Source organism: Dreissena polymorpha, chromosome 4, assembly GCF_020536995.1.
Source record: "Dreissena polymorpha isolate Duluth1 chromosome 4, UMN_Dpol_1.0, whole genome shotgun sequence".
NCBI classification, from domain to species: domain Eukaryota; kingdom Metazoa; phylum Mollusca; class Bivalvia; order Myida; family Dreissenidae; genus Dreissena; species Dreissena polymorpha.
This window is the reverse complement of record NC_068358.1, coordinates 16,322,276-16,337,775: the sequence shown is the minus strand read 5'-3', so window position 1 is coordinate 16,337,775 and position 15,500 is coordinate 16,322,276. Positions and strand designations below refer to the sequence as shown.

Here is a 15,500-nt window from a genome sequence, read left to right as displayed (position 1 = left end):
TACAACCAAACGTCGTTAAAACCAGATTCTTGTTAAAGGTTTCGAACTTTGCATTCCCAAAATTTGGAATGTGTAATCGTGTATTAACGCTTTATGTTTTTAACTTGGCAATCTCAACGTCTATAACTGGCGTCTTGTTAGCTGGAAATAAAAAACATAGTCTTCATTTAGGCAAATTCAAACATAAATGTGTTAATATGTGTTAAAATAAACAAACACAAAAATACACTATCAATAATACCGTCATTTCCCCTAAATTGCGCACACCAAATATTTGCTTTTAGTATGTTATAAAAGATTCAAATCAATGTTTATGTCACCTTTGATTAAATGAATTAAAATTAAATAAATTATCATATACTACATAATGCGTCAAATGCAAAAGAGTAAAAAAGATAATTATTGACCTCTAATGTGATAAAGGTGTTTTAAACAGTCGTATCAATGAATAATTCATTCACGATAATTAATAAGTGTAAAACCTTCTAATAAGGTACGAGCTACGTTTGTCGTTTGACAGTCATGTAAAGCTAACAATCTGAATTTTTCGTCGTCATTTGCTAAATTTTCTGTCACAATTCAAGGAAGATCAAAAATCAAAATGGCGATCGATGTTGCGAGTTCATCATAGACAAAGGCAAACACTTGTATCAACGAATTTAAAATGTTTTCAACATGTTAAAGAGTCAACATAAGGCTACTATAACTATAAACCCTCAGCAGGAGCAACCAAATTCGAATACATTTTATTGAAACAGATTTTTTTCAGTTTCCAGTTGCTTCCCTAATAATAATATCGCCCCATTCTTCCAACTTCTACGAAATATAATTATTCATTTGTTTGATAATGTCGGTAGGCAGGCAGACCGCTTTCGTTCCCGTTCAGTTTTTTTTCGGATTTTCCTTGAGGTTTATATAACTGTGTGCGTTAAAAATATATTCACAAAGTTCAAAAGACAAACACATTTCCACATGAATGGTCGATTTAAAATCTCTGAATGTAAATTTGGCATTGAAATAATTCAAAATTACCTTAAATCTTCACCAAGCGTGATTGAATAGTTTTTAACAAAGTTAGTCTTAAAACAGTTTTATCTTCCGCCGAGATCTTTTTGACCTTTTAGTGAGACCTTACCCAATAGATCGAGTCACTTACTCGTGTTTTCTGCACATTGTTCCGGCGTAACGGACCTATGAGGCACCTTAATGAAAATCTTTTCACAGGAACATGATACATGGAGAAGACACGGTAATACAGGCAAACATTTACATTGCATTGTGACTAACTTATTTCTGGTATAAAAGGTCGTTTTGTGCAAATGATTTGAGTAAAGTTTGATGCAGATCGGTCAACAGATATAGTGGATATAAAACAGACACACAACACATATGGAGGCTCAAAAAGGTCAACATTCCAAGTGTGACCTTAATATTAAGCACGTGTAAAGGGCCTATGCATTCTGAACATCGTCTAACTTAAATGTTGACCGTAAGTCCTTGAAAAATCCGCCAATGGTATGCAAGATACGGAACTCACAAATGGTATGGATACCCCCACCCCCCTTCGCGTTTCGTGGCAGAGTATTAATAATGTTACCTGCCGAGGACGTACTAAATATATGGCAATCTATAAACATATAAAACGATCTTCAACTGTGCTACTTCGCACGATAATATTATAAAAAGTGGATAGTCAACCCAAATGTAAATATATGTAGAATCTATCATGTGGTTACTTTTCCTTTCGATTAGTATTCTTCGCAAAATGTACGTGTCTAACAATGCACACTTGTAGCTTTGACAATGGCTCGGATATAGACTGTGTCGACAAAACGAATAGTTGCATTCATTAAAATTACGCACAAGATAAGTATTGATGCAAAGCATCAAAGGGCGTCGGGAATTTCAGTGTAAAAGGCACTCAATGAAGTTACACGGAACAATTTTTTTCTACTGTAAATATGAATATATTGGCCGATTATTTTAAAGAAAATAGAAAAAGATACTGGTATAACCATTATCTATGATTGTGTGTTATAACCCCCAAATAACCATTATCTATGATGTTGTGTTATAACCCCCAAATAACCTTATCTATGATTTTGTGTTGTAACCCCCAAATATTTCATAGTTCATTTCATTTACATTGGTTTCCTTTTTTTACTGGCATCCGTGTGCAGTATTCATAAATGGAACAGAACTATGTAGGTTTAAAAAAATCTGCTTCATCTTGTAAGCGTAATTTCCTATTTTTCTCAACTTCAAGGGGAGATGATTCTGAACTTATTGTTACGTTGCTCATTTGCGATAAGGGTTGAGTATTCATTGATATGAAAACACTGTAAAAGTTTTTATGTGTTTTCGACCCCCCCCCACCCTCTCACACATATATTTCATGGGCATACTAAAAACAAAAAATACTGCTAAACTAAATTTAGATTCACATCGTACATGCATGATTTACATGCTGGCGAATTCGATTTTAAAGCCTTTTTCGGTTTCAAAATTAAATATCTGGCTTATTCCGCATTTTTTGACACATGTTCTTCTTAACTTTTATTTTAATTTATATTTCTGTTGCTGTTTTGATATAATGGGTAATTCAACGGCAAAATCTGTTTTATTTGTGCGCATAATTTAGCAAACAAAGCCAACTTGCAAGAGCTTTTATACAGAAAAAAACGAAACTGTCACTGAAACAACGAATATATGAAGACACAAGGACGTTTTGCGTTTTGCGAACGTTCAAGATCAGAATGAAAGTGAAAGTTGAAAAATGAGCGGAAACACCCACACAGAAAAGTGCATCAGTGTAGTGTCGGTTTAACAAAATAAATGCGTACAATAAATTCTCTTTCTGGGAAAAGTATTTTCATATGCACTAAAGATTGCACTTTAGGAGTGGCATACGAAATGGTGACTTTTGGTTTCTGTTGCAATTGTTTTTACTTATTTATAGAACAAGAGCAATTGAATAAAGACATAGTGTCTGTATTGCAGTTCGCACGTTTTTAAATAGATTTTCTCCCCGTAAGTAAGGATGCATTTCAAGGTCGACGTAATGACAAAAATATCGTGCTTTTGGGGTATGTATCTGCGACATTCTGGGTCGTCACATAGATCCATTTCGTTAAAATCTACTTACATTATCCATTTCGAATTCTCAATACGTGTTTGCTAATGATCCCCTTGGTCATTTAAATGAATTTCTTGGCGGTATTCTCCCATTTTTAATTTAGCATATTCAATTTAGACCATTTTTTCCCTCAATATCTATATCATAGGGAAAGACCGAATGCATTAGTAAGTAATTTTATTCAAGATTTTACTCGAGTTATTTTCCTTTTTTCAAATTGTTAATTTTGCTTAATTCAAATTAAAAAATATGAATGTTACGATTCGAGAATATCGGGAGTGACGAATTTGTTCTAGAAACAACAAATAAGAATATTGTTAAACGAGTATGTTTGTTGTAATAAAACATTTGAAAAAATCCTGTATATTTAATTGTTCTGAACATTTGGAAACAATTTTTCCGAAATAATTTTAACCAAAACTATCTTTATTTTGAAGTTAACATAACACGGATAAGATATTGTAATACGCATTAAGTGCTCTTTTCATAGAGCGCGGCAATTTTAGCATAACAAGTATAGCACGTGATGTGGAAAATAACGATTGCACAAGACGCATCAAAAAATATTTGTATTGAATATATCTACATGAACCGATAGAAAACCCTTTTGATTGATTTAAACGTGAGAAAATGAATTAAAGCTTACGTATTTCTTTGATGAGCTCAACATTTTTAAAGTAGTTTACAGATGTATGTTTATATTCATGTAACAAAAGTGTGCATTTATTCACCTAAAATCTCGAGTTTTATCAGATAAAATATCGATAAACTGAAAGAAATTCCAGAAATTGTCCCCATTTACCATCTCTCTGATTTGTACGGCCATATTGGAACAATTGTCAGTGTAAAATGTTATGCATGATAAGTATTTTATGAATGTCACCGACATTATGCGATTTTAAGACGCTGACGTATTCAATCTTTTTGGTTATTTATCATTTTTATACTTACATTTTTTTCCCAACCTTTACCTCTCAACTAAGCGCATCTTGATTCACCTATATCTGTTCATAACACATCTTAAGACAATGCCTTACAAGACAAGACAAACGTTTAATTCGATGTAAGAGCATCAGGAAAGCTTTTCCGCTTGAACTCAAATGGTCGTTTACACATATTGGAAACAGATTCCTATGGACTGGATTACAACAATTCGAAAATCACAAAAAAGACTGCACTGATTTATCTGAAATATTTAACATATTTAACGCTTATATGAAGTTTTGTGCATCGTCAACTTCAAAACTATCGACGTGTTTGGTCGGCACGGTAGGCGATGCGTTTATAACCATTAACGGGCAACCGACACACAGTAAAATAAATTGGCATGGCGCGAAGCAAGAGCTAAATAGACCCACGTTTAAGATTGGATGACCAGAATACCTGTTATTTTATTTAACTCGCTTCTGAAAGTATCTGTCATTAATTTTGAAGTTTTACTGATGCATTTTCATTTCTTTGGTACTTTTCTTAGTACTAATTTGCTTCCTTTATCATTGTTTAATTGTTTTCATTGAATGAAAGTGAAATAATACCGATACTAAGTGGCCACTTACAAATCCGGCCTCGAGTAGTTTTAACTAATTCAAAAAAGTAAAAGATTCCGTGTATGTTGCAATCACTTCAACATCACGTGTTCTCATTTATCGAAATATTGATTCATGTGTTAAACAAATCTTCAATGCTTCTCTTTCTTTTGCGAAAATTGTCTTTGGGTTATTGTACTGACAACACATAAGTTCAACGGTATCGGATCCACGGAATAATTTCCGCTTCACGTTGTGGCCTTGTGGCATTTCAATAAGTAAAATGTATTATTGTATTTATTACGTTATCGATTGCTACAGTTTGAATACAAATCCTTTTGTAGAATGTTATCAAAAGTTATTAACTTTTACATAAGAGGTAGCCGTAGCGTAGTGGAAATGGTGAACGCGTAGCGACCAGGAGCTCAAGGGTTCGATACCCACTGTGGGAGCGTTCTTAAGATCTCTCATTAAGACACCTTTAACTGGTTCTACCCAGGAAACGGCCTTCATAAGAAATTTAAGTAAGCCCTAAGCTTAAGATTTATTTTATAAGTTTGTAATTTGTAATTAAAAATAAGATCAAGCGCGAACGAACAAGTCACTGCAACCTAATCCTTTTGTTTCATCCTGCTGCCATTAAGGACTTGTAAACAATATAAGGTGATAATCCTTACAAATTTAGTATCTTTTTGAAAAAATAATAAATGTCATTAAAAATAATATCCTAAAAAAACCTACAAGTATTCTCCTAAGAAATTCATTGATTTTGGAAAGTTATTAGAAAATTGTCACACGACTTGCCAGGCTTTCAACCGTGCCCCCTTTTTAAGGGCCCTGTTCTTTTTTAAAATTTAATTTCATATGTGTGTTGCGTGAGAGATTTCTTTTTTAAGCGCATGAACTTGTAGTACTTTAAGCATCGTTCTTGAAAAACTGGGTAAAATGCATTTGCGTAAAGTCTCGACACATATTAGCCTCTGGAATCCGCACAGGTAAATCGGGGACGACGCCCTCCGTTTAGAATGGATTTCCATTAATTAGAGACGTCATTCAAACCAAACATTCCATTATAACGGACATCGGACGGCGCAGGCTTATCTCGGATGACACTTTACGCAAATGCGTGGAGTCAGGTCTTCCCAGAACGATGCTCATATACTTGCACATTCATGTTATATTGAGTGGGAGAACGTGGTTTAAAAAAAACAACATATTGAATTTGTTTTCTGTTTACGATGGAGAGTATAAAACTTTAGCCATTATTGTATTTGTAGCACTGGAACAATATCATTACTTGACAGTTCGAATCACATATTTGCATGATGGAAAAAGCCGGTAAGATTTGTGACATTAACTATAACTGGACTTCGGGTTCGAATTTAACACACTTTTTGCATTGTTAAATTTCTTCTTTGCATCGTTTTTGTACTAATATGGTTTTTATCGTTCACGTCGCTGCTAAATATTCCATATTCTACATTTTGGTAAACGTGCTGTCATTTAACGTAATGATGATTGTAATGTTGCCGCAGTTCTCACAGGCTAATGACGGACCACACTTTCCGCTGTTATGGTATTTTTCGTTTGAAGAAAGAGTCTTCCTTGTTATTCAGTTTAGGCGGAATGTGTCGTCTTTGATTAAGAACGTGTGGACCCCAACTCAGGCTGAGGACGACACTTGACGCGTTCGCTTGAATCCCGCTTAGCCCAGGGTGCGGATCATACAGATAATTGGTCAGACAACTGCAGCCTCTGTTCATGTGAATAAAGCAGACCGGCGGTAATTTACAGAGACGGTATTAACTTACCTTATAAAATTTAGCATTATTGAATAAATTTTGTATCAGTAAATATTATATATAAGCTTTAGTATGAAGGATTAAGGAAATACATTTTAATTTAAAAGCAAGCGAGGCCCAATTAAATACCTAGATATAATTCGAAAGCAGGCGTACGAAATTAATTCAAACACTGAAATTATTCAATCGATATGCTTTAAGTCTGTACAGATTTTCTTTACATTTCACACAGGCATAATTGATATAATTAAAATGCATGTTTACTGAAAACGTGTGTACATAGTTTAAATATAATTTATATTTATCTTTATCTAATAATTGTGCCGTCTTTTCGCGTGTTTATTATACGCAATCCGGTAAATGCCACATTGAGTATCTTCTGTAAACTTTTGAGGTCGACACACGACATTGAACGCGACGCTTTATACGATAATCGAAAGCAGTTATTTCGAATTTCGCATTGTCGCTCTAGATATAGCTAGAAATGTTTTGTCGAAAATTGAATGTCGTTGGTCAAAGTCGATTGTTGTCCTTATAATAACGAGCGTTCAATTGTACCACGAATATTCTACGCTGGTCATAAAAGCATTACACACTATTTATCGTGTAATGCGATGCTGACCAACGTCATAGGACGTTGAATAGAGTAAAGATATCTTTCCCCTTCCGACTTTCGACTAAAATCTAGGGATTACGGCATTGATCAACGATGAACAGCGATCAAAGATGGCGTACGACAGTATATCGCGAAAATGTCATGAAACTGTTGTCTTTCGAGTGTTGAAGGGGCCTGTTCACAGATTTTGGAATGTATTAAAGTTTTTCATTGATAAATGTAAACATTGGATCTAAAAAGCTCCATTAAAAAAAAAACAAGAAGAAAATTAAAGCAAGACAAAAAAGTAACCATCAACTGTGGGCTCGAACCATCGACTCCTGGATTAATAGTCTATCGCTTAGACCACTCGACCATCAGTGCTGAAACAAAGAGTATTTTATACTTTATATAAGCAATCTTCGTAGTATCACAAAATATAACGACACAATCAGAACTCCCCAATTTATGTAATCGTTTTGCGTTGCAACGCTTTATAATTTTCAGGTTTTTAAATCGTCAAAAGATACATTTAATGGATATTTTAGAGTATGGTAAATTTTCAGTGTTACCGTATCCTCACAAATATCATAACTACAACGAAAATTTGCGAATCTAAAATATTTTTTTAAATTGTGTCAATAAAAAAAAGTGAAAAGTCCCCTTGAGCTCAAGGGCACGACACTCAACGCGACGCAAGGCGATAAAAACGGCTTACAATGATACAGAACGACGCTCAACATTATATCGCATATATCACACAACATACGTACTGCGAAATGGGCTGGATTTCGAAAAAGAAACAACAACACACCATTCAAAACAAAAACGTTTGAAATCTTTTCAGGACCATATTCCGTACCACTCGTTTTTATTTTAACTAGCATTGGTTTATAAAATTGGTCAGCTTTGTATATTTTATAGCAAAAAAAGCGAATTAATCGGGATAGAAAATTTATATCACGATGTATAATTGGTTAACGATCTGTTTTTGCGAAACTTGTATGGTCAGGCGCACCTGAATTGACATATCCTATTTCTATGTGTAACCCCGGTCTGCACAGACTATTATGGATCGACACTTACAGCAAATACAGTTAACCCGGTTAACCCAGAGCGAGGCTCAAATGTTTTACAGGCCATGAAAACCCACCGAGCGAACAGCCAGGCTATCAGCAGCAGCAACAACAGCAAATACAACAACATCAACAATCACCGCCGTCCTACACTCAGCAGCCACTAAATGTCGGACAGCCACAAGTCTATCAGCAACACGGTGGCTACGTTCAACAAGGCTATGGCGCAACGTCTGGGCAGGGTGTGGTAAGTTTTTATTGCTTTCCACACGACTGGCCGTGTTAATTTCACTTTCCTTTCACTTAAAAAATGGTAGCTCGTGGTTTGGCAGTGTTTGGCAAAGGCGAGGTAATTATTTAAGTGTTGTACACTGGATCGGTCATTGTAATTATAGTTCTTGACATAAAGATAGACGGAAGGAAGGAATGAAAGACGGACGGACGGACAGAAAGACGGACGGACGGACGAACGCACGGACAGACAGACAGACAGACAGACACACAGACACACAGACAGACAGGCAGACAGGCAGGCAGGCAGGCAGGCAGGCATGCAGGCAAACATGCAGGCAGACAGGCATGCATGCAGGCAGACAGGCAGGCAGGCAGGCAGACATGCAGGCAGACATGCAGGCAGGCATACAGACAGGAAGCAGGCAGACAGACAGACAGACAGACAGACAGACAGACAGACAGACAGACAGACAGACAGGCAGGCAGACAGACAGACAGACAGACAGACAGACAGACAGACAGACAGACAGACAGAAAGACAGACAGACAGACAGACAGACAGACAGACAGACAGACAGACAGACAGGACAGACAGACAGACAGACAGACAGACAGACAGACAGACAGACAGACAGACAGACAGACTGTCTTTATGCTGGGTACCTAATGCTAATAACATGTCATTATGCTGGGTATGAATTGGTAATTTCATATCTTTTTTATGGTACTGGAATGGTAATTAAATGTCTTTGTACTGGGTATTTCCAAGTACAAGTCCTATAATTTATTGCATTAACATGATACAATCCAATATCAAAATAAAAATAATATTGACATGGATAAGTACACATTCAATAGAGTATATTTATCATCACAGTAGAAACCATGAAGTGAAACATTATACGCATAGAAGTCGTAAATAAAAAAATGGATTCATAGTAGTACACAGTATATTTAGAGTAAATTATAAAGTATCTATTCTAAATGTATCGGCATTATATATAATTTTGGCGATATTATATAAGCTGGTACTGCATGTTGATTTTGGAAGCAATTCTAATTTATTCATGATAGGCCAATCACATTAATATAGTTTAAAACATTTCACTCTGAGCTCCTTATACATTGGTTTAACAAGTAAAAATTGAATTTATGTTTAAAACAAAATCCCTTATTTAAAGGCAGGTTTGTTTATTAATGGGCCTATTGATGTATCTACCATCTTCGATAGCAAGTTTGTTTGAAGACGTTCTGAATAGTTCAAGAGCAAATCTATATTTATTTTTATAAGTGATTTTTTTATTATTTAGATGATGAATTTATATCAAAATGCCAGGGGTGTTGTTTTTTTTAAATTTTCCTCTTAGAGTTTCCAGATTGTTTAAATATAAGATTTCGGCGTTCCAAATTTCACCAAAACCGTTGGTTTCGGGATATTTTTGTATATTCCATTTGATACGCAGTTGTTTATGTCACGGAATCTGTTTCTTAGCGAAACTCTCTTAAGCATGTTATACACTGTTTAAATTCTTATGTTATATAAATGGATCACTTGATATACCAATATTAAGTATATGAGTTTTGCGACATTAATGTAAAGAGATCCAATTTCTTCGTGGAGTGAAGTTCTTCGTGTAGTAAGTTTGCAGCACTTAACATCGCAGACAATTACATTGCCATAATCAAGAATAACATCAATGTAGTTCTGTTGTCATCTGCCGAAAACGTTCATGGGAAAGAGAGAAGGAAGAACAAGTCATGGGTGTCGACACGAAGAGAGCTGAGGCATGAGAAGTAAACCAGCCAGGAATCTAGGACAGAATACCAAAGCAAACAGGGACATTTGGAAAAAGATGAATGAGGCAAAGGATGGATGGACTGATGAAAATTGTGACACATTGATAAAGAGATGGCAAAGGGATCAGTAAAAAGGCATATTGCACCATAAATACCCTCATGAAGACAAGTCAGACTTTCTGCCGGAGAGTTCCGCAGTCCTGAACAGATCGCTCGAATACTACAACGATCTCTATTACTACCCATTTGATATCCAGGCAGTTCCAGTGAAGCTATTATGAATTATGGCTCTTAAATTAGAAATATTTGCCAAGTTAACCCCGCCCATCCGTTAACTCAACAATTCGGTAAACTAATTGCAGGCAGTAAATATTGGTCATGTATGAAAGCAGCAAGAACGCTTGAAACAAATCTGAATTATGACATTTGAATATTCGGAAAGTCGCCAAATTAATTCCCGTTCTTCCAACATAACAACGTTTTATAATTATCAAACTTTATCAATGTAACCAACGGTTTCAAACGGACGTATTTTTCGACAAGTTGATTTTTTGGGGGGCTAATATACGCATCTAGATTTATTAATGTCATATATACATTTGTGTTTCTCTATATATATTTTAGACTTCATTCACAAATTGACCCGATTTTGTGAGGAAACCTAGATGTTTTACCGATCAAATTTGAGTTTTGTTCAATGACATTGATTTTTGACGAAATTACAGACCTCTGATTACATTTGTTTCTTTAAAAAAGCTGCTTTTTTAAATAGAGGTAATGGTGTTTTACAAACACAGCTCTTGATATAATCATGTAATCTCAAATACTATAGTTTTGTTGTTTCCTCTTCATGTAATTTCGTAGTTTCCACAGCTATTTTCTTGAACTTGCAGGTTTTAGTCCAACCTCAGCCGACAGCCTTATATGTGCCGATAGTGCATCAGCCTTCGGACTATATGGTGCCTTCAATTTTTGCGTGTTTGTGTTGCTTCTAGCCAACTGGGATCGCCGCCATTTATTTCTCGATGGAGGTAATTTTAACGTTTTTAGCTAAATGTCTTCATATTGAACAGCAAATATTTTGTAGGGAGCTTACATTGATACCTAGCGTGTGCATGCATTTTGGGGATAATTGGGCGAGGTCATACTTATACTATTACTGGACAAACATTTTTAATTAAATAAATTGCGGTTTGATGCAGGTTTTGGTTCACCATTTTGTACGTTACTAGCTTACATACTTTTGCAGCATGAGATTGCATTTGGCGCCAGTGAGGCAACGGCTAAGGTTACTCCAAAAGAAAAACGCTCAATAACTTGAATTTAGAGTATTGCGTAGAAGTTATGCCTGTATGTAGCTTCAGTGCATGGGATTTAACCAATATTTAAATTTGATAAAATGAAATTACAATGAAACCCATTTCCTTTTGTCTTGTAAAATTTGAAAATAATAATCATAGTCAAATAAATACAGGAGAATTAATTACAATTACATTTAATTGTGTCGTATGTCGATCGGCAAACTAATTGTATAACAGTAATATATATCGTCAATACCAATATACACTTATTTCATGGATGCGCGGTGAACAGTCAAAACTGTTTCCCAAGGTATCAGGGATGACTTTGGTACTGTTGCCCGAGGCCGATAGGCCGAGGGCAACAGTTCCAAATGTCAGCCCTGATACCGAGGGACAACAGTTTTGACTGTTCACCAAGCATCCATGAAATAAGTGTTTTATTACCTGATCAAATTTCCAACATAAAAATAACAGCAAACTAAATTTTTATATACACACAACAGTAATCGATAAAATAAATAATTTTGACTGTTTAACTGTAAAATGACGTCATTTTTTAGACGAAATGACGTCATTATTCCAGCGGGCAACAGTTCAAACTGTTGACCGGTCAACAGTTCGATATTTACCGGTAACAGTTTAAAACACTGCAAATTTCTTTTTCTACGAGGAAATAGCAAAAAATAATAAGTTATCATTTATATAAGACATCAGGTAATAATGCATACTGTTGACAACGTGTAAACCTGCGTGTTGGATCTGAATTTGTACTTTATTTAATAATAATTAGATACGTTTCATATGGGCATTATATAGTGCTGCTTACCGGGGTTAAACCGTAAAAAGTTGTGTGCATAACGTAGCATGTCTGATTTATAATGCGTTTAATTTTATGCCACCGATTGCGTGTTGCAGACGAGGACTGCAATCGCTAATGGTGACATGACGAAAGCCAACCGGTACTCGGAGTATACCCGGAATCTAATGATCGGCAGCGTGGTTCTTGGTCTTGTCTGGATCATCATTACCATCGCGGTGGTTGCAACCAATGCCGCAAGAGCAGTTTGTTATTATGGTCATTGCTAAGATGACTCACCAGAGATGTTTTGGATAGATGATCGCGTGTGCGAGAGATTAAGAGTGCCGACTGCGGATCAATATTCGAAAATCTGAATCTTTTAAGTTCATATGAACCTCGTTCTGGAAATACTTGGCTTTATGTATGTGCATAAAGTATCGACCCAGATTAGCCTGTGAACTCCGCACAAGCAAATGAGTGACGACACTTTCGCCTTTAATATAATTCTTCTCTGAAAAAGAGTCTCTTCTAATCCAAAATCCAGTTAAGGCGGCAAGTGTCATCCTTATTAGGCTATGTGGGCTGCACAGGATTATTTGAGATGACACTGTGCATATGCATAACGTCTTATATTCCGAGAACAATATTCATATTATGTCGATTATGTTATATTGAACAATAATTTCAGTAACGATGTTTGGATTGTAGACAAGCATGTGTCAGTGACCAGTTACTCGTCAGATTCACGTTTCTGAGCTTACACATGCGATGTTTTATTACGAAATACAGCGGACTTTCAAATTTTACTGCCGGCTTTTATCGTACACTAAAAATGAAGAAGCACCATATACTCTACGTATCATTTTTAAATCGTATGCTTGTGTTAAACTTTCTTACCGGCAATTACATTTATTGCATGCCGTCTGTCATCAAGAGTTTTTGGCAATAGTTTACTGTTTAAATAACGTAACAAAGCATTATACAAATTGTGTGTGTTAATGTTCTTATATAATACACGTTATTAGATCTCAAAAGATTTGTATTTATGTATCTTCTTGCGCTGTTTTTAAAACCACGAGTTGGTTCACAATGTTAATGCTTTATTGAAGGATTTATGAGAACCATAGATAAATGTATAGGCATCATAAGAATATGATGTAATTGCGTATTCTTCTTTGTCAATTTATATTCTCTTTATTTGAGTGCATTTCCTAATTTCAATCGCTAGTATCTATGGATATATATGTATGTGCTGAAATAGGATATGTCTTATTATAGAAAGATCTGACAAAACACCGTTAAATCAGTTTTCATTTTCCATATAATTGAAAAGTGTTATCCAGTTTTTCAACACTGGTCCAAAACATAAACAATCAAACACTTGTTTAATAAAGCAGAATGATAAAGTATCGAACTCTTTTTTGAAATCGATTAGCATCAGTTGGCAAGGGATTATTTTGCATTTAGTATATATCATAATATCATATAAAAATAGTCGTGTACCATCCCCCATGCACATGTCTTTAATAAAAACTAGTTTGGTAATTGTTTAATAATTCGTTAAAGAATAACTTAGTTGTTTTATCTATCATCCTTGATGCTAGTAAATATACTGTGTTTAACGAGCCGAATGTCTTAAATATATGTGTTTGCTTTCCCTCATTTTGATAAATCTTATTATTTGCTGTTTCTGAAAGTGACCCCGTATTATAAAAACACAAATGCTTCACGAAGACAACTCATTTTTTTTTCAAAACACTTTTAAGAAATTTGCAAGGAATCGGAGCCTGGGCTTTTGTCTTTTTTTCATTTGTTTAAGAGTAACTGACACCCTGTGTACAGAAAGAATACCAAGTTACATGTCCGCTTTTAAACTAGTTACTTTTTGCAAATCGTTATGTTTACATTCGTGTTTGGGATCACAGTTGGGTTGTTTTGAATATTGTAGTTTGTGAAAAGCAGTTTGCTTTCTTAAGAATATTTTCACATTCATATATTAATGTTCCATGTTCTTTCTGAATGCAAGATATATTTTTTTGATTTTTTTTTTAAATTGCAAAACAACTTAGTAGGTTTTCTCCATAATCGTACCGGTCTGAAAGGGAACGTTTAAAATTGCCTTCCTTATTTTCCTGCTTATAGTTTCTAATTAAATTCTAAGTTCCCATAATATTTACTCATTTTCCTCAGACAGTGATTTCTCTAATATTTCACTGCTTTTATATTAATTGACTTTTTTTGTTCTTCTTGATTTTGCGTTGTGGCTTGAATAAAAATGTATTGCCTCTAATAACCATTTAGAGTGCTTCTATCATTCTATGAAAAGTTGATTATTTATGACAAACTGTTTTTGACAATCATCAATATCATTTTAAGTGTCTAAGTTTTATATAGGAATACTATGTTGCCGGTTAATATTATCTATCGATATTTTAATCAATGAAACATGATCTTTGAGATAGCAATGAGTTATAAAATTTCCATAAACCTTTCCGTGTATATTTGTATCAAATTTTATAACCATGAACATAATAGAATGATTTGATGCTTTGCTTGTTTGTATTTGAGCATTAAAAAATATTCAATAAATGATCTGTAATAAGGAAAAGGTCCAGACGGCCCTGTTGCAATGGTTTAATACGTCTCTATGTGTATCCTTTTTCTAACCGTTGATATCTAACGGTTAGATCTAAGTGTCCATTTTAACTACAACTCTAATCACAAGTCTGTTTGTATATTTTGACTACTTGTATGTGTAAACTTAATACAATCTAAAAATGGTCAATCACTATATTGAATACTCCACATATAATATTCATCGTATTACGAATTTTATCGATTGTATCAAAGACTTGCTTATAAAAGGCCCGATTTTCTGCATTTTCGCCGAATACAGTTAGAAATGTGAATTGTTTAAAACGGAAATGAATCATTTTTCCATAATTATGATGTTTAATTGAATTTACTTAAATGTGTAATTAATTTTTGACCTCGAATAGGTTGGCCGAAACTAATGAAGCAATCCTAATTATCTGGTTAACAATATATATTAGTATCATGCTTTAAAAGATACATCACATCAAATCTTGTTTTACACATGTACTTAAAATCAACCCCGTCAATCAAAACAGATAATTCGTAGTTCACTTATTTCAAAGGTTAAACAAAATAGTAAAGGCGTTTGACTTTAAGTAATAGTTGATTCTCCATATAAAGCATATATTGTAAATTGTC

At 34.6% G+C, this 15,500-nt stretch overlaps 1 protein-coding gene across 1 annotated transcript in view; it reads left to right on the top strand.

The window, feature by feature from the left end:
• The window catches only part of LOC127876003 (trafficking regulator of GLUT4 1-like), a 73,186-nt gene extending 57,977 nt beyond the window's left edge, over positions 1 to 15,209 (top strand). The window contains exon 4 of the mRNA XM_052420827.1: positions 12,383 to 15,209. Within this exon, the coding sequence (XP_052276787.1) occupies positions 12,383 to 12,553 (171 nt within the window). The 3' untranslated portion in view covers positions 12,554 to 15,209. The remainder of the gene's footprint in view (positions 1 to 12,382) is intronic.
• The last annotated feature ends 291 nt before the right edge of the window (positions 15,210 to 15,500 follow it).